Source organism: Ciconia boyciana, chromosome 16 (assembly GCF_034638445.1).
Source record: "Ciconia boyciana chromosome 16, ASM3463844v1, whole genome shotgun sequence".
Classification (NCBI taxonomy): domain Eukaryota; kingdom Metazoa; phylum Chordata; class Aves; order Ciconiiformes; family Ciconiidae; genus Ciconia; species Ciconia boyciana.
Genome location: NC_132949.1, coordinates 4,834,763 through 4,855,496, shown reverse-complemented (window position 1 = coordinate 4,855,496; position 20,734 = coordinate 4,834,763). Strand labels below are relative to the sequence as shown.

Genomic DNA, 20,734 nt, shown 5'->3' with positions numbered 1-20,734 from the left:
TTAACTCCAAAGCAAAGGCAAGAAGGATATGGTTCTAGTTCCAGCTGTTCTCCTAGAGACTTTATGGAGGTATTTTGTGTTTCCGTCTCCTCACAACACAAACAACAACAAAACAAACATATCAGCAGTATCAGTAACCTTAATCCACTATGGCCTGCAGGACACAGAGATTATATGCTGCAAGACACTATGTAAGCATAGATATTTTCTTCGTCATTATATGTCTGATGTCGCATGAGAATGTTATAAAGACAACTGTGAGACTGGAGGATAATATGCCCATATACAAGAAGGTCTGATGTGGAGAAACCTTTGCTGGGAGGCAGTCTGAAGCACCCAGCATTCCCCTTGGATGCAGCAGGCCCTACTGTATGTCCACATGTGTATTTGCAAAATGTGTATCACGTATTTGTAATTCCTTTATACTGAAATACATAAAATCAAGTATCATGTTTTAACAAAACAACTCATTCTGTATTTGTCATGGCTAATTTTGTTAAACACCAGTATTAGATACGGAATCACAAACTGCAACATAGAAATACAACAGAGAAGCTGGAAGGAGGAAGAGTTTTTTAAAGCTATCCAAACCAATTTGACAGCATCAAACAGAAAGGAAAGAAAACTATAAGTTACATAGACACACAGGGACCAGCATGTCAAAACTGGCAAAGCTGGGCAAACAAGCTGAGGTTTAGAAATTAAATACTTCCTCTCAAGCAATTCATTAGCAACATAGATCGATATAATACAAACAAAAAGTCCAGAAATGCACTGACTCCTTACAGCTAGCACCTGCACTCTCTTTTCCAGAGGTCAAGCGTGGTTAATTTATAAACAGCTCAGCAGCAGTCTAAGCAAAACTTCGGAGATGTACTGTAGCATTTCTGGCCTTATGCAGAACTCTGCAAGCAAGCCAAAGGACTTGACATGACTTAATCAGTGAAGAACATAATCCAACTCAGAAGCCAAACTTAGTTCTGACCAGGGTCAACCTCATTCATCAGCATCATCAAACTGGCCAGCCTCAGTCATTCTAACTGGTGGTGTAAAAGCAAGGCAAGCTGCATGGTGACAGCCCGGGTTGTAAAACGAATCCTCTCGCCATGAGTATGAGGCCAAAAGATTATTTTCCTGAAAGCTTCCACAGTGGAGATCGCCAGCATCTAAAGAAGATCAAAGAAAACATTTAAACCATAGCAGATACTTAGAAAACTAGTGGTATAGCGTAGCAGATTATTTTGCAAGTCTACAGCATCTTGCAGTTAAGTATTTCAATTTGATCTGCCAGCACTCATGAATTAGACCTACAAACAAAGCAAACAGCTGAATTTGGCAACGTCTTCATTTTAAGGAAGGTTCTTGCCACAGAGACAAAACACTTTTCCAAAAAGCTCATTGATATACCTGGATTCAGAACATCCAACACCAGCTCTTACAATGCATGCAGTTCTTCTACGTTTTCTCCAGGCATAAAAGGCTCATGAAACCATTACTTCTATTTCTCCTCCCCCTTCCTGCTGCCTCCATAACCACATCCCAGTTAGGAGCCCCCTGAACCCTTTAAGAACTGGGTCACTGGACAGAACGGAAGGGTGGAGTCCTATAAAAGCGAGCTCTGAACAACAGTTCCACTAGGCTAGAATTAAGCCTAATAAGCCTGTTATTTAACCAACCTAGCACAAAAATAGGCCAAAGTCCTTTAACAGAAGCAAAAGATTTCTAGCCGGCAGACATTGAAAAGACTGAGCAAATGAAAAGCCCACAGTATCAGGCAGCAGACATATATGAGACCCCGAATAGGGGACCCAACACAGTATATCCACGTGTCAGCCTTCCAGTAGCACTGCCAAACAAGCCATCAAAACAAGCGTTTTTAAAAAGCCATAAAATGACCAACCAAGCATGTTTTTTATTTGTAGCAGTTAACAACTAAGACACTTGTACTCAGTACCCTTCACAAGCACCTGAATCCTATAATCAGCTTCCTTAGTTTGTGAGGATCTGAAGAGCATAAGCTACAGGTATGGATGGGTTAGTTAAATAAAGGAAAAGAAGAGACCTTATGACAGTTCCAGTTAAAAAAAAAAAATAATTCAAAACATTCCATAAATTTGAGTACATGAGAGATTAAAAGGAAAGCGCAGGATGAAAGAGAGGGAAACATCCAAAAAGGAAACAGTCTTTTTCTCAGATTACCCAGTGTGAAAAACCACTACTGTATTTTCATTTTAAAATCAGAATGATTTTCTAGAACACATACAGAACACATACATTTTTGCAGGAAGGCTGCAAAAACTTTCCCGCTTCCTTCTGTTACCAAACAATGGAACTTGAATACAACAGCCATTTATGGAATTAAAATAAACAGAGAATTGATATTTCCTAAGCCAAGAAAGGAGTGTTTGTATTAATTACAAAAGATACCCATTAATGAGAAGAAAATGGAAATGGTACTATTCTGTGTAAACAAAGACACAGCAGGTCACCACTGCTGGCTAAATTCCATCCGCTTGTTGTACCCTAACATACAGCCTGGCAAATGGAAGATTGAGACTCAGATCAACACGAGTCACTGTAAAACAGTTTACAGACTGGAGGATTAATACAACTCTACAGATGCGGATGAAACTGCTTCTGTCCATTGCCACCTTTGTCCATGGGACTGATCATATGCACAATCACTTAAGAGGATCAAGCTTCAAAACAACAAACAAACAAAACCCCTACCACAAAAAAAAAAAAACAAACCCACAAAACACCTACAGCAAAAGCAACAACAAACCATACTCGGAGACTGAGTGCTTGTACTGCTCCCCTCCAAAGAACTCCATGCTCTAGAGGGACATTACGCTGCACAGTCTGGATGAATTTTCTTGGAGGAAAGGATGAACTCCTTTTACACAAAAAAGTTACATTCCTGTACTCCATGTACCCTTCTCTTCTGCTTCAGAATAACAGATACACTACTGAGACCTAGCTTCTCCAGAGAAACTTGATACACACATACAATTCTTCTCCTTACCATTCCACTCCCTAAGAATTCAATTGCTGAAGCAAGAGTTTCATGTGACCTTCATAACACTGCCTTTAAATCCCATATTTGACAACAAAATTACGCGTTACAAATCCATTAGGTCAACAAGAAAAAAATGCTTCCCAAAATAGAACGTGGAGTTATTTAAACACATTCACCTGCAAAGCACCTACCTCCAATCACATACTATCAAATGAAGCACAAGTAAATTTGTACTCACCATAAGGATTACATTCAGAGTCCTCCAATTCTTTATCCCAGTCCTCCACCTCGTGCACAGAAGCAGTTTGAAGCTCTGGAAAAGTTACAGCCTCAGCCATACTGGAGACTTCACCACCCAAGTCTTCCAGGTCAGGACATACATGAACACAGTCAACAGGAGAGCCACTGACATCATTTTCATTGTGAGAGATATCAGAGAATTCACTTTCTTCAGACTCACTATCGAGAACATTTGGACTATTCTTCAGCAAACATTCTAAAACCAATAGAAAGAGCCAACAGAGATATTTAGGAATTAAACAGGAACAATTAAATGCTTAGCATGCAATAATTCAGACAGGCATACGAATGCACTTCGTGACTACTAATCTAATTATAATATATGCAGTTTCTTACATATGTAATACCACTACAGTGCGGTTTCAGATGCTTGGGAACATTGGACATAGGCTTGCATCACAACACTAGCCCAAGTAAGGATTTTCCACAGACTCTTGTTGGAAAATAACTCTTTACACTAGGGCAAAGGACCCAGCAGTCTTGTTTCACTACATTCCCCTGTTGGTATTTAAAAAAAATAGGTATGTTGAAAAACCACAGCTCTAGTAAAAAAAAAAAAAAAAAAAATTTTTTTTGTAGTATTGATTAATTACTCTTGCACCTAAGCATACACAAATATCTACATGCAAATAATTTAGTGCAGTAACTGAAGAGGCATTTCCCATGCATCACCAAAAAGTTTTAAGTATATTTCCTCAAGCAGAGTGTAAGTTTCATTATTCACTGTCTGCTTTGTTTTGTCCTAATATTTCAGGCCTACCTTTTCTGGGCTTCCATGTCATAGTTTCTCTCTTATTAGGAAGCTGCTCCTCCTCAAAGCTTGCACACTCAATGGCAGCAGCCATCACCTACAAGACAGTTTTAAAGAATCCAGGTAGCACCTTTCCTTGACTGCTCCAATGAGGCTCATGCAACTTCTACTGCATTTGAGTGTTTCTTGAGCCTGACCTGTTTGTTTGTTCCCCTGATGAATCAGAGGTTTTAAACCAGACAGGCTTTCACTTCAGAAAGCAAATCTACCGAGGGATGGCTCATCCTGCTGCTGCCATCAGTCACCCCAGGCAGCAGCCACCACTGCACAGCGTCTCCTCACTCACGGTCATAATCCTGCTGCCACCATTTTGGGAACGGGTCCCAGAACTGACCCAAAATGTGCCCATTTGGGAACAGCAGCAGACTGTGAAAGCTGCAGAGGTAATGAAGACACAAGGAGTGGAACAAGTACAAGCACCAAGGACTATGAATCAACCACCCTGTGGGAGCCAACATGCCAAGAAGAAAGGAGAGGGCCAGACCCTCCAGCAGCCCTGAGGAGCTGGAGAAAGATGGTGGATGCGCACCTAGAGAGCAGAAGGTAACACCTCAGCTGGTTTGATGGTCCCCAGAGGGACAGGAAAGGAAAGGTGAGTTATCCCCACCGCTTCCACTACAACAAAGACGAATTCGCTGAAGGACAGCCCCTGCCCAGGGCGGTGGGTGCAGGAAGCCGGGCTCCCGGGTGCTCGCAGAGCCGAGCCCAGCACGCCCGAGACTGGGCCTGCTGCCGAGAGGGGCCTGACAGGGGTCGCGGCCGGCGAACAAGGGCAGAGCGCCGCAGACTTCGGGCAAGCCCGCACCGACGGGCCCCACCGTCTCCGCTGCCTGCCTAGGCCATGCGGGGGAAGCGAGCCTGCCCGACCCCCGCTCCCCGCCCCGCAGGAGCCCACCACACCTGCCGAGGCGGCGGTGCCACCAGCCGCGCCATGCCAGCCGGCGCTAGCGGAGAGTCCGGGCGCGCAGCCGCAGGGCCGGGCGAGGCGCCGCCGTGAGGAGACGTTCGGCCGTCCGTCCCCGCCCGCCTTCCCACCCTGCCAGAGCCGCTCGTCCCCTCAGCGCCGGGCCCGGCCGGCGCCGGCAGCAGCGCCTGCGCCCGGGGCAGCCAGCGGCCACGGGCACCGTCAGGCGGGCGGTCTCCGAGGAAGGGCGGCTGCCGCTGAACCCGGTGAACGCAATGGCTGAGCCCGGCGCCCGCTGACCGAGGAGCTCGGTGCGACACCGGTCGTGAAAGAGGCTGGAAATGAGGCGCCGCGGGAGCCTCCACCCGCGAGGCGAGCGGCGGCTTCTCCCGCTTCAGCCGCGGTGCGTGCAACCCTGCCACCTCCCACAACCCCCTCAGCCTGCAGAGACCACGGCTATCTGTACTTTTTGAACGCATAATGCGTAACTTCTTTCATTGCTAGTGGAAGTTGTGTCCAGTGAGAGAGGAAAACAGTCTGACTTGAGGGCAGAAACAAGCAATTAAAACAACTGGCGGAAAAAAGGTGGAGAAATACAGACATAAGAGCTGTAAGAAAACACCTTTACATTCATACAGTTGTAAATAAAATATCACTGCCTCTCTAGGCTCTGTGGCTTTTTACTCTTGCTGAAAGATAACAACCTCCTCTAGGCCTCCTGCTAGAAGCACACTCAGAGAAAACACTAAGAGATGGGAAGCACCTGTACTGAACAGAGCTGGTAGGTGCTTCATGAACAGGTGTCAGCGAAATGTGCTTTTAGGAAATGCGTATCGCTCAAAGGTGCTGCAGCAAAGTTCTGTAAGGAACCAGAACAGGTAAAGTAAAAGGACCCACTTTCAGAAACGGTGGAGTTATCAGCTTTGCTGGACTTAAAACAAAAAACCCAAACAAAATCCCCAAAACCCAAACTTTGTGCTTAAAAGCTTTTCATTGTGCAACTGAAGAAGCAAGACAAGGGATTCAGGGGAGGGAGTAACTTAATAAAGGGCAGGCAGGGTATGAGGAGTGATTACTGGGGGAAAGCATGATGCCAGACATGAGACAGCTGAGAAGTAGTGGGGAGACAGAAGATGGCCTGGCTAAAAGCTTGGGAAAGACAAAGCACATCACAGACGTCACAGAAGGAGCAATCCTAACAGGCTGTTGCTCCAAACCTTGTTTCCGGTTTGTCAAAAATTACTGGTATTCATTGCTTGGGAGGAGCTGCAGTTTCTACTTGTGTGAAAAATCTTAAATATTTCTCCGTATTGTCATTATGTCACCATTCCATCATTAGGAAATTAGATAAAGGAACTAGTGCTGCATGTTCCTATACCTTCCCTAGGTATCCTCTGTTGGCTCTGTTGGGAAAATGTGGCTCTGCAAACAGCCAAGGATAGCACTGTCTCAAAAAAACCTGTTACCCATTTTTCAAGCATTGGAGACAGAACATTGAAGCATTGATCAGAACTTTTCTACTGTCACATGAGGGACATTTGTAACAAATCTCAGCTCACCTCTACCTTTCATAGTTACTCTCAGAATTACACCTTAGGATGCAAACACCAATGCAAGGTGGTTGCAGAGGTTGGTTTTGTTTTTGAAAAGAGGATTACAGATGACTTCAAGGCTAGGAAACAATAAATACCATCATTTTACAGATTCTTTCTCCAGTGTTCCACTTCTCATTATTCAACTTAGTAAGATATGAAGATCTCCCACAGGTATAGTTTCCATGGGGCTTTTTTTTGCTTTTATGTGCTGTAGTATTAGATTTCCAGAGTGTAAAAGCTGATACATTATGACTATTCCATCTGAATGTTTAGGCAGGAGGACAAGTTTGCTCTCAGAAATCTCAACGAAGAACACCCTCAGAGATGCCTTTGCTTTCTCCTCTAACTGTGCACTTGAACTTGTCACTAGCAGAAGCAACACTAGAAACAACTGCAATGGGGCAGATTATTATTCTTTTCCACATAGGCAAGAATGTACAGAAGGTACACTTTAATATGATCCAGGCACATATTTACCGTTGTACAAAGAAGTTAAAAATCCGCACTGTCATGTTGTAACTATTTATAGTTTTTCATAAATGTCCAGTTTGCAATAAAGTATATTTGGAAACAAAGTCTTCCACCAGGTCTCCCTGCAACATCTTCATAGCTCGCCAGTGAATGCTCCCACAGTTTTCTGGTTTGCCTTGGGGATGACTTAGCTCCTCTTTGATATAATCCAGCCAGAGATCTTTAAAAGGAAAATAGAAGTTCTGGTTAGATTTTGATTGGATATTACTTAAAACACGTACCAAACCTAACCTAGAAACCCTCTTTTTGCAAGTGTCCTTGATGTTAACGCGATGAGGTTTACTTTGTGAAACTATAACCCCCTGCCCCTTGAGGGCCAAAAGCCTGGGTTCTATTCCCAGCTGGAACAGTGATGTCTTAAGAAATAATGCAGCAATAATTGCGCCATTTACTTTCTTAAAAGGAATACTGCAGAAATCTTGATTATAAAAAACATAGCACCATACTGTTTGCAAATCCAAATTAAAGGTGATACACATCTCTTATGCCACCCAGCATCAAAACCTTATTTACTAGTAGTTCTGCTGAAACCAACCCACTGTGAACGAAAATCCTGGACTGCAAGTGAAGAGTCACTGCAGAGTGTCATGCACTTAATGGCACAGAAGTAGTAAGCTCCACTCTGCATGACAGCAATCACAAGGGCAGAACAGCTACCTGTTGAAATGGATGGAAATAAAAGAGGCAGCACTGAATGAATGAATGAATAAATAAATAAATAAAATCCCCTTACCAGAATCTGTTGAACCAAACTCTCTCAAGGCACGTTCATAGTATTCTCTCAGATGAAGCATTTTGCAGGATTCCTAACAAAGGAAGGTATTAAAAGGCCATTTATTTTGTACAGAAGTGAATCTGCAGCTTGATTAGATTCTTACAAAGAGAGTCATGGTAATTACACGCGCACGCGTGCACTGCCAGAGATTAGTTACCATGGAACTTGGTTTTGTATTACATGCTATGAATCAACTTTAGACGACAAATATGAACTGATCACAAACTAATGACACTACTCATAAGCCCTCTATTCAAATACAAAGTTATAGAACTATAGAATAGTTTCCTATTCAAATCCAAAGTTAGAAGTGCATTTTACAAATACAAGGCACTAATTGAATATTCAACAACTTACTTGCTCCTTTTCTATTTGGATCATCTTCCTGAAGAAGTCAAGGGAAAATGGACGATTTTCACACAGGCTGAAGTAAAAACAGAAGTAACTTTAGACTTCAAGCCTTTTAACATATGCCCTAGAACAATCAGGTTTGAAGGTTTTATTTGTCACCTGGTAAAGACTCTTTTAACTTTCTTATAACCACCATTTCTGTAAGTCCAGTCAAGATACTTTTCTTTCATAGTCACAGATTCAGCAGGATTTGTGGCACGTAAGGATCTCTGCAAGTTTAAAAAGCAAAAAAAAAAAACCACCACCATCAAAAGCACCAAAAAACAAACCAACCACATAAGCTACAATTAAAAGGCAACAAGGGAGAAGAAACCAAATAGTACCTTCTCCCCAATTAGGCATCTGACATAAAGCAGATCTCATAAGTGACACAAAGTACTGGACAAAAGCATCCCAAATGGTGTCTGAAAGACAGCATTAGGTAACACATCCAATATTTTTCAAATTAAAATATTAGTTGTAACCTAAAATACATATCTCCTCCAATATTCCACACAGCTGGCAATTGGCATTTCCCTAACATTCCTCACGCAGAGGGTTTCACAATGCTCTACAAACAACTGAATTCAAGCTTCCACCTAAAATATGTGTTTTATGTTGTAAATGGGGGGGTACCCAACATGCCAGGCAAAGAAGAAATGTTTTGCTCAAAGCTATTTAGGGAATTTACAGTGAGACTGAAGTCCCAGTTTTGTTCTTGAGTTTTCTGTAACAAGGTTGATGTTTTCACACAGATTGGAAAAGTCTCTGTTTCATGTTCAGACAGACATCTGAAAATAGAGCAAAAATTCTAGATCACAAAGTAAAAGAAACATAAGAGTCCATCATTGGTTGTGCTTACAAACACCTAGATGTCTTAGAAGCATGGGGACGACATTTGTGCTTATAAGCCTATGTCCAACTGATTTTTGGTAACATACACAGTTTTACTTGGAATTCTTTGATATCAACACATCCATGAAGGAACTGCAGTATAAAGCATTTGTTACATGTTCCATCCACACACATTGTTCCTGTTTATTTACACAGTCATAAAAAGTAGATTTCTATTAGCTAAGTACCTGGTAGAGAGCTTCTGTGTCTTCCTTGCTGTTTGTGCCTTCACTCCACTCCACCCAGAGGGTCCATAAAGGCAAAGTGCCCTACAAGGTAAGGACATAAATCAAATGACTGAAATACAGTGACCCTGATTTACAGAAACAGACAGCAACACATCCACCAGGTTCTGTATTAAAGCTGCCGTAAAAAATGTCCTTTAGACATAGCTCTTAGACAACTTCGGACTGCACACTGAAATCACTTGTTTCCTTCCTCACTTACAGGACAAATACTACTTAGCTGGACAGCTGCAAAACATGTTGCTAGGGATGAGAGACAAGTTCCTCTGCATCACCAAACACTGCAGTACAAAGGTAACTTCTGAGAAGAGCAAGGAGGAAAGAAACAATCACCTCCTTGCTTCCTCTCCTCACTCCTTGTGCCCAGGGTTTGAAATGGAACAGCAAGAGAGCGCATAGCCAATTCAAGGCTTGAAATACCACACATGCAAACAATGTATCAGGGCAGTGAAAAGGAAACACATTTTTCAAGTTAAGACACAAAGAATACCAGCTGACTGCTAGAAGAGTATGCAAAATGTCACCTGTGAGCATTCAGACTTTAAAACTGTGAATATGAAGTGAGTTTGCAATTCCCTAATGCTCCTGCATGCAATGTGCATGTGAAATGTCAAGTTCTTATTTTTTACCTTAAAAATGGTTAGGGACTTTGAATGCCTTGTAAAGGAAAAAAACCCCTCAAATAAATATCAGAGGTTTCCTTCTCTTCTCTGGGTTAAGAACTGGCTGGATGGCCAGGCCCAAAGAGTGGTGGGGAACGGAGTTTACTCCAGTTGGCGGCCGGTCACAAGCGGTGTTCCCCAGGGCTCTGTGTTGGGGCCAGTCCTGTTTAATATCTTTATCAATGATCTGGACGAAGGGATCGAGTGCACCCTCAGTAAGTTTGCAGACGACACAATGTTGGGCAGGAGTGTTGATCTGCTTGAGGGTCGGAAGGCTCTACAGAGGGACCTGGACAGGCTGGATCCATGGGCTGAGGCCAATTGTATGGGGTTCAACAAGGCCAAGTGCAAGGTCCTGCACTTGGGCCACAGCAACCCCACGCAACGCTACAGGCTTGGGGAAGAGTGGCTGGAAAGCTGCCCGGCAGAAAAGGACCTGGGGGTGTTGGTTGACAGCCGCCCGAATATGAGCCAGCAGTGTGCCCAGGTGGCCAAGAAAGCCAATGGCATCCTGGCTTGTATCAAAAATAGCGTGGCCAGCAGGACTAGGGAAGTGATCATGCCCCTGTACTCGGCACTGGTGAGGCCGCACCTCGAATACCGTGTTCAGTTTTGGGCCCCTCACTACAAGAGAGACATTGAGGGGCTGGAGCGTGTCCAGAGAAGGGCAACAAAGCTGGGGAAGCGTCTCGAGCACAAGTCTGATGGGGAGCGGCTGAGGGACCTGGGGTTGTTTAGCCTGGAGAAGCAGAAGCTGAAGGGAGACCTTATCACTCTCTACAACTACCTGAAAGGAGGTTGTAGAGAGGTGGGGGTTGGTCTCTTCTCCTAGGCAAGAATTGATAGGACGAGAGGAAATGGCCTCAAGTTGTGCTGGGGTAGGTTTAGACTGGATATTAGGAAATTTTACTTCACTGAAAGGGTTATCAAGCACTGGAACAGGCTGCCCAGTGAAGTGGTTGAGTTGCCATCCCTGGAGGTATTTAAAAGACATTTGGATGAGGTGCTTATGGACATGGTATAGTGGTGGTCTTGGTAGTGTTACGTTTACGGTTGGACTCAATGATCTTAAAGGTCTTTTCCAACCTATACGATTCTGTGATTCTAAGATTAATGCATGCAAGTCCATAAAACCAGCACAGACCTTAGATTTCACGTGCTTAATGGCTTCTTCAAAACACTGGGTCACATCGTCACTCTTCAGTTGGATCAGCACCTGCAGCCTCATCTGCCACGTTTCCACTGACAGGCTGAAGTGCTTAGTTGCAGCTTCTGCTACCTCCGTAGCCTTCTCAAAGAGGTTGGACTCCAGTAACAGTTGAAGCTAAAACCCAGCAGATACAGCTAATCACCACAAGAGATTTGTAATACCTTATTAAAAAGCAAGGCCTTGATCAAAATATTGCCCACCTTTCTATCTACTCAAAATGGTAAAGACAGGCACGCAAGCAATGCAGGACAGTCTCACAATCTATTTTTCTGTGTCAACTCTTACCCACTGCTTATAGAGAGCTTCTGGCAGCAAACTGGACTCATGAGCTCTGTGGAACACACTCAGTGTCCTCTCCAGCCTCTAGAACCAACAGAAAAGAAAATGTAAAGAAAATAAGCATTATTCCCGCATATACCAGATCCCAGCATTACAAGAAGCCCAGTAGATTAGTGTATCAACATGTCACTGAAATTCAGTAAATTTACACATCTAATGCTCTAGGTACCTGCATACATTCCGAGATAAAGGGGAAATCTGAGCATTTGAATTACACTTCTTCCTTAAGGAGCAAAAGAACATAGTAATGTTCTTCTACTGTATTAAAAGGGAACCAAACTGCACAGGATGATTAGTTAATTTACTGAGTCACACTCAAGCACAGATGCATAACTAAGGTGCCCATGTGCCAGCATCAAACTTTACTCAGACTTATTTGTAAGAGTCATTTTAATTCATCCTTTTCTTTGAACAAGCACAGGTTTGCAGGACTGTCAGCGACATGAACAAGTTTTTGCATTCTTAACTTTCATCCAAAGAGGTCACTGTACTTTACTGACAAGGCCAGTTTATGCTCAAGTTATTCATGTTCAGGCAGGCCACACGTGAACCTGACAGTAACAGTGGTCCCCCTCAGATGAAGACTACACGATTTTTAATGATGGCCGCAGGTAAGTATTTCTGATAAAATGTCAAAATATATTTGTTTCTTGTCTGATAGATTACAGAAGTCAGTAAAAACAGGGATGATCTGTTACTATGATTTCCTAATAAGCTTTTACCTTTTGCTTTAATTCTTCACTGTTTGTTTTCCTGTTATATCTCTCTAAGCAAAAAGTGATGTAGCATTTCCACATGTCCTCTGTAGAATCAAAGGCACAGTATCACACTTTATAGAATCACAAGAGTAAGCAAAAATATTTGTCTTTAAGGAATATAGAGAATCCAAGCACTATGTGTTAATGCCAACTTTGTTTTAAAATGTTGTATCATAAAAGAGGCCCTACATTTATAACATTAACATTTAAAAATGGCTTCCCAGTATAAGCTGCAGACAGTAACTCTTTCTGAAGAGCATCAAGCTCTTAGTTCAGCTGAGGCTTCAGCGCACACTGTCACAATTCCTGTTCAGTGCCTGTAATTTTCAATGGGCCTGCAAGAGTGAGGACACTCACACGCAATCGAGAAAATCCTTCTTTGTCTGCCTGACTTCAAAGGCTATGTAAGCAGCAAGTTTGAGTTCACTTCACAGATAGTCCCTTGATAGTAAGGACAATGCCAAATGTTGAAGCTGGATATCCACTCCACTGGCAACTCAAAAACATTGCTTACTCACAGCTAACCAGCAATATACTTGCGTTCTACAGGCTTCCTTTATTTAGGAAATTTTCTCTATTTACAACTCCCAAACCTCTATTCATCTGTGGGCTTCTATTCTCCTCATTGGTTAAGTCACATTAATAAAAGCAAACAAGCAACAAAAGGCACTTTCAGTTAAGCAGCTCCTTCAAGAGCATAAATGCATTGGAAAATAACCCAAATAACACATAAAATAGATCCCAAAAAGGCAGCATCTAAAAACTGCTTGCTTTCTCTTAGGTATGGTAGAGCCTGCCAACACCTACTTTGAAACTTTCACAGTATACAGTGTGCTAAAGTACCAGGAAAAAATGTTAAAATGCAGGCAGAACATTTCACCTGTTGGGACTGCTCTCACAGCCTCTTCAAAGACTGCAGAGCACCGTTCCTCTCTCTGGGTCATTTCAGATACTTTCATCTGTTTTGTGGTGTGTTCTGTGGATTGCAGGGACCCCAGCTCCAGCTCACGACGGGCCATGTAGTCCCATGTAAGAGGATCATCAGCATACTTGGTCTGCAAACTAAACACAGCATGACTGTAATACCCCTCAACCGCCATTCTTCTTTTGCAGGTATGTTTAGAAGGGTTGTTATATTGGTATAAAAATGTACTTAATTTCTAAGTAACCAAATGCCAGAGAAAAAACATTTTACCTTTCCACAAGAGAAAGACAAAATATTAGCCTATTTTGGTTTTTTATTTAATATGGATATTCTCCAGTAATAGCATGAACTAGACAGGAAGCTTTCGAGAGAGATCTTTCCTTCGAGAGAGATCTTTCCTTCGAGAGAGATCTTTCCTTCGAGAGAGATCTTTCCTTCGAGAGAGATCTTTCCTTCGAGAGAGATCTTTCCTTCGAGAGAGATCTTTCCTTCGAGAGAGATCTTTCCTTCGAGAGAGATCTTTCCTTCGAGAGAGGAACAACTGGAGAAACTAAAGATGCAAAAGAACGACAAGGTACACTAGGAAAATCCACAGTTCCTGCAGTAAATTTACAGAAACTAAAGTATAGCAATTATTCAGCGACAACTGTATTTTATCTTTCTTAGCAGCTTCTCAAAGCTTTTTCTGAAGTTAGATACAAGTATCCTTTTCTAAAGAGCATGCTTGCCTCATGTTTTATTTTTCTTAAAGGATTTCCCATAGGCCTTACCATTCTATTTCTCTAAAGGAACAGCCTTTAGTTGTTAACCTGTCAACCCACTATAAATTAAGAAGTTGTGACAACATGCTTCTTAAAAAACAAAACAAAATAATAAAAAAACCCCACAACACAAAGCCACACCTCACCTTTCAAGAATTTCTTTTTGCAAATCCTGGGTAAAATCAAAGAGCTTTGCAATAGAAAGCACGGCCAGATGGAACTCAACACCTACATTTCAAGGGGACAAAAAAAACAACTATCAAGTGGAGTATTACATCCATTGCACACTTTGCATTTCTGTATCTTTGCAAGCTTTTGTCAAGACACAGATAACATTTAAGTGCCTAGACAGATACCCTTTTCTTTTCTATAAATCTCAGTGTTCCACCCATATGATAAGCCATATGTTAGGATGTTGACTGTCTGACTATATTCTTCACTTCATGTTATCCAGTTACAAAAGGCGGCCATGACGAGGCAGGACATTCCAGACTCCAAAGTGATAAACTAGTATGTCCTGACATGCTTACAGATCCTTCCGGCTTGGCTCCACTTGCAAATTTAATCAGCACCTCCTCTACTCCTTCATTTGTCTCTGCCATGAAAACATCATTTGACTCTGCCATAAAAACACAGAAGGCTCCACAGTTGGGACAGACCTCTCCAAAGCTGCATACAGTATACGTCAATGAATTATATCCATCCATCTTGTACCTCCATAACTTATCTCTGAGAACGCTAAGTGACATGACTTGACATAATTAGTTCACTGTGAACCCCTATGAGCCATTACTCACCTCCTTATTTTTAGGTGCTTACAAATCATTTGTATACTTATTTATTCCAGTATTTCTCCAAGAATTTAAATTAAGCCAATTTTTTCTGTCATTTCCTCTAATGTCCTTTTTCCCCCTCTACTTTTCAACGCTGTTATTATGTTTTGTCCATTGTCTTCCAAAATATCCCCATCTATCATGATTCCTCAAAGATATCTGCTACTACTTTGAAGTTATTGTAAAATAATTCTCTCAATAAAATGGGGGAATTTTACCAAGCCTCGTTAATTTAAAATCATCTAACCTGTTTTATTATCAGTCTGAATTCTTACTTCTCTGTCACTAGGGCTAGCTGATTAGTTGTCATCTAACATTCAGTAAACAACAAAGCAAAAGGTGTGTAATTCCGAACTGTCCTCCCTTTGTTTTTTTTAAACAAACAAACAAGTTTTGAGACTGTAAGCCCAGCACCTATGCCACTTCAGCCCAAAAGCTGTTGTACTGGAAGAGTTGTCAGCCTGCAGAACAGTTATGAAATCAGAACGATCAGCACTATTAATTTATACTTTGGCATTATCTAGGTTCTAGTGAAGAAATGGTATAGTTGAAAATATCTTAGTGTGTACACTGGAGCTAAGTCTATCTGTATTACCTACTGGAGAGCTGAGTTAAAGGTGACGATTTTCCTCTAAGTACAAGAAATGTTAAATCACCTTTAATTTTCTGAGCAGCATCCCTGTAGATTATGCGAGCCATTTCCCCATTGAGAATCTCTTCAGAATAATTGAATTCCCCCTGCAATATCAAGCATAACATCATTGAAAAAATTTGTTTTCCTTTCTCAGCTACCATTTTTGCAAACACAGAAAAAAACATCAGAAGATACTAATGTTTTTCTTCATCTAATATGCACAAGTCAACTATAAAGAAGTAAGAGATAGTGTTTAACTATTCCTTTCCAGAAATTACTACTAACTTTCAAACAGGGGGATGTAACAAAAGACTTTACAAATGTAAAGAAAAGTCAACGTATGAAGTATTTGAGCTGAGCATCAGCCAACACTTGAAAAGCTTAATGAAGGTACAGAACATGAACAAAAGCTTTCTCTAAGCTGTTCTCAAACCAACTATTAATACAGATCCCTTGAAACTATGCATTCAAATGTGTGACATGCAAGCAGACAATATCTCTGAGGTTTAGCTGACCTACCAAGTCCATCTTCGCTTGTTCAAATTCTTTCTTTTCCTTCCTCTGTTTTTCAGCATGCATCAGCTCCATTCTGAAATACTGCAAGAGAGAGAATAAAATGAAATTATTGTGGGGGTGGGGATAAATCATAAAATCTCTAAGTCCACAAATGTTGTAAAACAAGCTCCACCTGAGGAGCTACAAATCAGGACTTTGCCAACATACCACATACGTCTGAGAGCCTTGTTTTTTAAAGGTTTATATATATAGCTCTCTGCCCTACATATTTACTCAGAAATTTCCCACATGTAGAGATTACCACTTTCTAGCCATTCTTTAAACCTTAACTTGCCCTCAAAGAAAACCATGTTCCTTAGCAAAGGCAAGGGATGCCAGGTCTAATCCAGAGAACTATGTCCTAGCAGAGCTTACAGTACTTTAAAAGGGAATTCTGACATATTTATCTATAAACAGTGTAAAATCCTCACTCTGCATACATAAATACAGGATTTGCTAAACAACTGATAAATGCTACCAGTACAAAGTACTTTTTTTTCTTTTTTAAATCTTTTTGACAACATTTCCCCACTGATGGGGAAACAAGTTTTTTCCAGTTTTCTCAGACTGATCTGAGAAATATGCTGGACTGATTTGCTTTGATTGATCAAATAACTGGCTGTAGAAGAAAAACAACAACTCACTTCTTGATAAAGTTTTGGGCACTCTGGATGGAAGCGCAAAGCACGAAGGAACAAGCGCCTAGCACTTTCTGATGAGAGTTGTGTCTCCATTTCCCATTTTGCTGCCATAATCCACAGTGCTGCAACAGATGATTCAAATAAACTCATTTTAAGGCAAAGCAAGTGGCTGGTCATGAGAACCCATTTTGAAGCCACTCTTCAGATGCACAGGTTGTTTTTGTCCGATGTACCCACCCCAACACAATCCATGAGCTCAGCAATGGAGTAAGACTGATTATCTCCCATGTAAAACCGAGTTAAAGGACTAAAAGCTAAGCAGATCCAGGAAGTTTAACCTGGTATAGCTACAGATCCAATGATGTACAACCATGTCTTCAAAAGCCAAAAGGCAGCCATGAGTATTCAACATCTCCTATCTCTGAAATATCTACCTAGTTCCCAGTCTACCTGTGAAATGGTCATTCAGACCATGGGGACTCCTACTTCACATCACCTTTTGATTGCTCAGCACAATAATCCCTGTCAGAGCCCTTCTCTCTGAAGTACCAGCAAGGCAAAGAAAAGAGAGGGGGAACTTTTACCCCAATAGCTTGAACCAAGATCTATAAGAACTTAAACCAACGCTATACAATCTATACTCAGTCATTTATGCAGCACTCACCATTGTTTTATTTACCTGGTTTATTGGGATGAATGGCCAACATGGAAGAAAACACCTTACTAAGCTGATGTTTTGCATTCTGTAAAAGAAGAAGTTTTGTTTTACCCACTCTAGTACCAAACTAAACCACCAGCACCAAAGTTTAATTATGAAAGGTTACAAGTTGTAATGCAATTGTACTGGAAAAGACACTTCTCTGCTACTTTATCTTCAGTAGAAAGTTTCTCATACTTGTTCAATACTGATCGGCTTTCAAATGTTACCAAACTAGATGAGCAGTTAACTCAAACCTTTCTGAACTACATAGCTAACACCTAAGTCACAAACCCACAGTCTCACTGGCCACTTTTGAGGTAAAGACTCATTTTTCTTTGGCCACTTGCATTACTATGACAAGGTCACCTTCTTCAGTACAGGAAGGACAATGACTGAATGCTACTAGTAATGGGAAGACTTGCACAGGTAAGTTTACAAAGTACAGAACTGCCAGAATTACACTTTTCAGCATAGCCTCTATAAGAAATGTTTGGAACAAAATCACAATTCACAGACAGGTGATCCATTCATTCCAGAGGAGGTATAACCAGTATTATGATTCTCCCAAACCAAATGGCACTCCAGATTCAAGGCGATCAGCCTCACCTTTGCCACCTGCAAGCATCAAATTTCATACTAGTTCATTCATACTATCAAAATTATTTCAGTATTATAGCATATGGCAGTAAAGTTTGTACCCCTGTCCTGTAACTCAAGTTCCAGATGCCTGATGTTTCAGGTACCAATCCAGTACCTCAAACCAGATAAGATTAGCATTTTGAAAACTCACCCACTGCTTGCAAAATGCAACATGTGAAAGCCAAAGCTGTACATCTTCCTGTTGGAAATGCAAGAGGGAGAGAATGAACCTTACCATAACGCAAGCACAAAATCACTTGCACATTGACAAGCAAACAATATGCCCTTGGTATGACAACCTGTCATGCAGAGAGAAGGAATTTTGAATCTCAAATTCCCTTCTCCCCTCCCGATATTCAAATTCCTGCAAAACATCCGAAGCAAACCAACCCTCCCATCTCAAGACACACCCTCGCAGCCTCTCCAGTCAAATCTGTGTTACATTGAACTCAATAGAGAGCTCACTGTAATGGTTCCTTAGGCACCACATTTAGATTTCACCATTAAATGTATCAAGACAATCTTTCCCTAAAGCAGCTGAAAGTTCTTTTCATTCTGTTTCTAGTCCTTGCAAGCAGAAAGGCCAAACTCACATGGCAATACTTGTTTCAAGATAGTTGAGGACTAATGACTCAGAAAGGACATAACATTGTTTGTGTACAAAAAACGTCTATCTGACATGAATGATCTATTTCTAGGCTACTGCTACCTGTAAGACCAAATGTCCACTTAGTTTTTCTATTACATTCTTCTGTATTATTGCAAGTATTTGGTGGCAATGATATCTAGATAATTTTTACATACCAAAAGGGCACTTTTCAACCTATCAGTACAAATAAACAAACTTACTTTCCATTTTCCTATAGCACGGTTGAAGAGACTATGCACTCTATGCAGAATAGAGTTCTCAATTTCATCCTTCTTAAATGAATATCCAATGCGCTAGGAGAAAAAAAGTATTAATTTTATTGCAATAGAAAATTTCGCATAAAGTATTTTCACACTAAATAAGTGATAAACTTACTGCTCTTCTTTTCTTGATCAATTCCAGCAGATTAATTTCATACTAGAATGGGGAGGAAAAAAAAACATTTAAAAGGAAATGAAAAGACACATAACAGTAAGGAAAAAAAATACAGCTCAAGTTTTTTATAGCTAATCAGGTGGACAATAAAAATTAAATCCAGGAAAACATAAGCAACAATTTTTCGCCCAGATCAGTACCTTTCTAAGGCTGACTGAAAGTAAGCTTGAGTATTTGTATTGCACATGGTATTTCAGACTTCAGCTGTTAGCACCCCACACATTCCTAGAACCGTAATGCACAAGCCGAACTTCTAACACCGCAAAAAAATTAATTACGCTTAATTACAATTTGCACAGCCCATCAGGGAACTGGGGTCTCTGCATCCCTGTACAGACATGAAACTACAGGAAAAAGTCACAGCAAGAAAGAAGACTCTCATCCCAAACTCAGGCGGCACCAACTCCCGGCTATGCTTCATACTCTGCTATGTCTTAATAAAAAGCCTATGCCAACAAACCACTTACGAGTGAACACCACGGGCCAGGTGAGGAGGGCCCCCAAGAAACGGCCCGTTTCCTACGTGGGTAACTACAAAATCACTTAGCCTTCTAACTGCGCGGGATCTACAACGTCAGTTAGCACGCTCTGCTCATTACCTGAATATAATTAATAAAATCCTGCTTCCGAAGTGCTCTCCGCTGTATTTTGTACTCCAGAGCCGAGGCCTTCCTCAGGACGGCCCTGCGGGAAGGGGAAATCAGCGAGCGCAGCAAGCCCGGCCGCGCCGCCTGCGCTCGCTGCCCCCCGCCGGGCACCCAGTCCCGCCGCCGCGGCCCCCGCCCGCCTCACCTGACCTCCCTGCGCGTGAACAGCCCGACCCGCTCCAGCTGCTCCAGCTCCGGGACGCGGTCCTCCAGCCGCTGCTCGATGCGCTCCGCCATGGCGGCGGCAGCCGAGGGGCCTCACGCGTGCGCCCGGCCCGGCGCCGCTTCCGGCCGCGCCGCCCGCCGCCTTCCGGGGCCGCGCCGCTCTGCCGCCCCCTGCCGGCCCCGCCGCCCCTCCGCCCCCTGGCGCGGCTCGGACTGAACGGCAGGAGCGCGGCACGGCGAGCCCGGGACGCGAAGACACGAAGTACAAGCGCCCCGGTGACTGCTCAGACTGGAAACCGGTTCCAAACGTAATGGCTTTGGGGTGGGAAGGGACGTCTGGAGGGCAGGGAAGAGAGATGAGCTCTGACATTTCAAGAACCGCAGAAACGCGGGGTGCTCTGCCCTGGCCTCTTCGCCACCCAAAGGCGATGCACGGCACCGACCCAGGCTTAGGCGGGGGGACACAGCCCAACCGTCGCAAGCACATTGCTTCCTGGTGGGATTCCTCATGGGATAAATGGCTCTTCCACTCTCGCAAGGCACCTTTCTTCTGAGAACATTAACAACAAAACCAGGGGACGGTAAATTTCTGTTTCTTAAATGAGGGAAATCCCATGAAATAAAAAAAATTGAGGTGGGAGATAATTTTTTTGAGGGAGTTGCTTTAAATACATATTATCCACAGCAGTACCTTCTGCTTATGCTTTGAGTTGTCAC

The 20,734-nt window shown here is 42.3% G+C and overlaps 2 protein-coding genes across 3 annotated transcripts; both read right to left on the bottom strand.

Annotated features, from left to right (window-relative positions):
• Nucleotides 1–492: 492 nt before the first annotated feature.
• COPRS (coordinator of PRMT5 and differentiation stimulator) lies at nucleotides 493–5,315 on the bottom strand. 2 transcript variants are annotated; one of them, XM_072881191.1, is made up of 4 exons: nucleotides 5,031–5,315; nucleotides 4,080–4,167; nucleotides 3,258–3,515; nucleotides 493–1,166 (listed from the first exon to the last, which is right to left on the bottom strand). In XM_072881191.1, exons 1-4 carry the CDS (start codon nucleotides 5,061–5,063, stop codon nucleotides 997–999), a joined length of 549 nt encoding a protein of 182 aa, XP_072737292.1. In that variant the 5' UTR covers nucleotides 5,064–5,315; the 3' UTR covers nucleotides 493–996. The 2 variants fall into 2 exon arrangements, with proteins under 2 accessions (XP_072737292.1, XP_072737293.1); XM_072881192.1 differs by lacking the exon at nucleotides 5,031–5,315 and adding an exon at nucleotides 4,660–4,777.
• Nucleotides 5,316–7,058: 1,743 nt separating this feature from the next.
• UTP6 (UTP6 small subunit processome component) lies at nucleotides 7,059–20,161 on the bottom strand. The gene is made up of 19 exons (XM_072881188.1): nucleotides 19,998–20,161; nucleotides 19,805–19,889; nucleotides 19,146–19,187; nucleotides 18,971–19,063; nucleotides 18,273–18,320; nucleotides 17,462–17,525; nucleotides 16,786–16,904; nucleotides 16,106–16,183; nucleotides 15,609–15,690; nucleotides 14,266–14,347; nucleotides 13,314–13,495; nucleotides 12,398–12,477; nucleotides 11,622–11,699; nucleotides 11,271–11,450; nucleotides 9,408–9,488; nucleotides 8,446–8,555; nucleotides 8,293–8,359; nucleotides 7,894–7,966; nucleotides 7,059–7,320 (listed from the first exon to the last, which is right to left on the bottom strand). The coding sequence occupies exons 1-19, from the start codon at nucleotides 20,087–20,089 to the stop codon at nucleotides 7,163–7,165; spliced, it is 1,794 nt and encodes a 597-aa protein (XP_072737289.1). The 5' UTR covers nucleotides 20,090–20,161; the 3' UTR covers nucleotides 7,059–7,162.
• Nucleotides 20,162–20,734: the final 573 nt, after the last annotated feature.

Coding starts and splice junctions, on each gene's coding strand:
- COPRS (XM_072881191.1), bottom strand. CDS start 5,063: ATGGCGCGGCTGGTGGCACCGCCGCCTCGGCAG. Junction 4,168..5,030: donor TGGCACCGCCGCCTCGGCAG/GTGTGGTGGGCT, acceptor ACTGTCTTGTAG/GTGATGGCTGCTGCCATTGA. Junction 1,167..3,257: donor CTCTGAATGTAATCCTTATG/GTGAGTACAAAT, acceptor GATCTTCTTTAG/ATGCTGGCGATCTCCACTGT.
- UTP6 (XM_072881188.1), bottom strand. CDS start 20,089: ATGGCGGAGCGCATCGAGCAGCGGCTGGAGGACCGCGTCCCGGAGCTG. Junction 16,905..17,461: donor CATTCATCCCAATAAACCAG/GTAAATAAAACA, acceptor CATCTGTTGCAG/CACTGTGGATTATGGCAGCA. Junction 9,489..11,270: donor TTAAGCACGTGAAATCTAAG/GTCTGTGCTGGT, acceptor CTTACCTTGTAG/GGCACTTTGCCTTTATGGAC.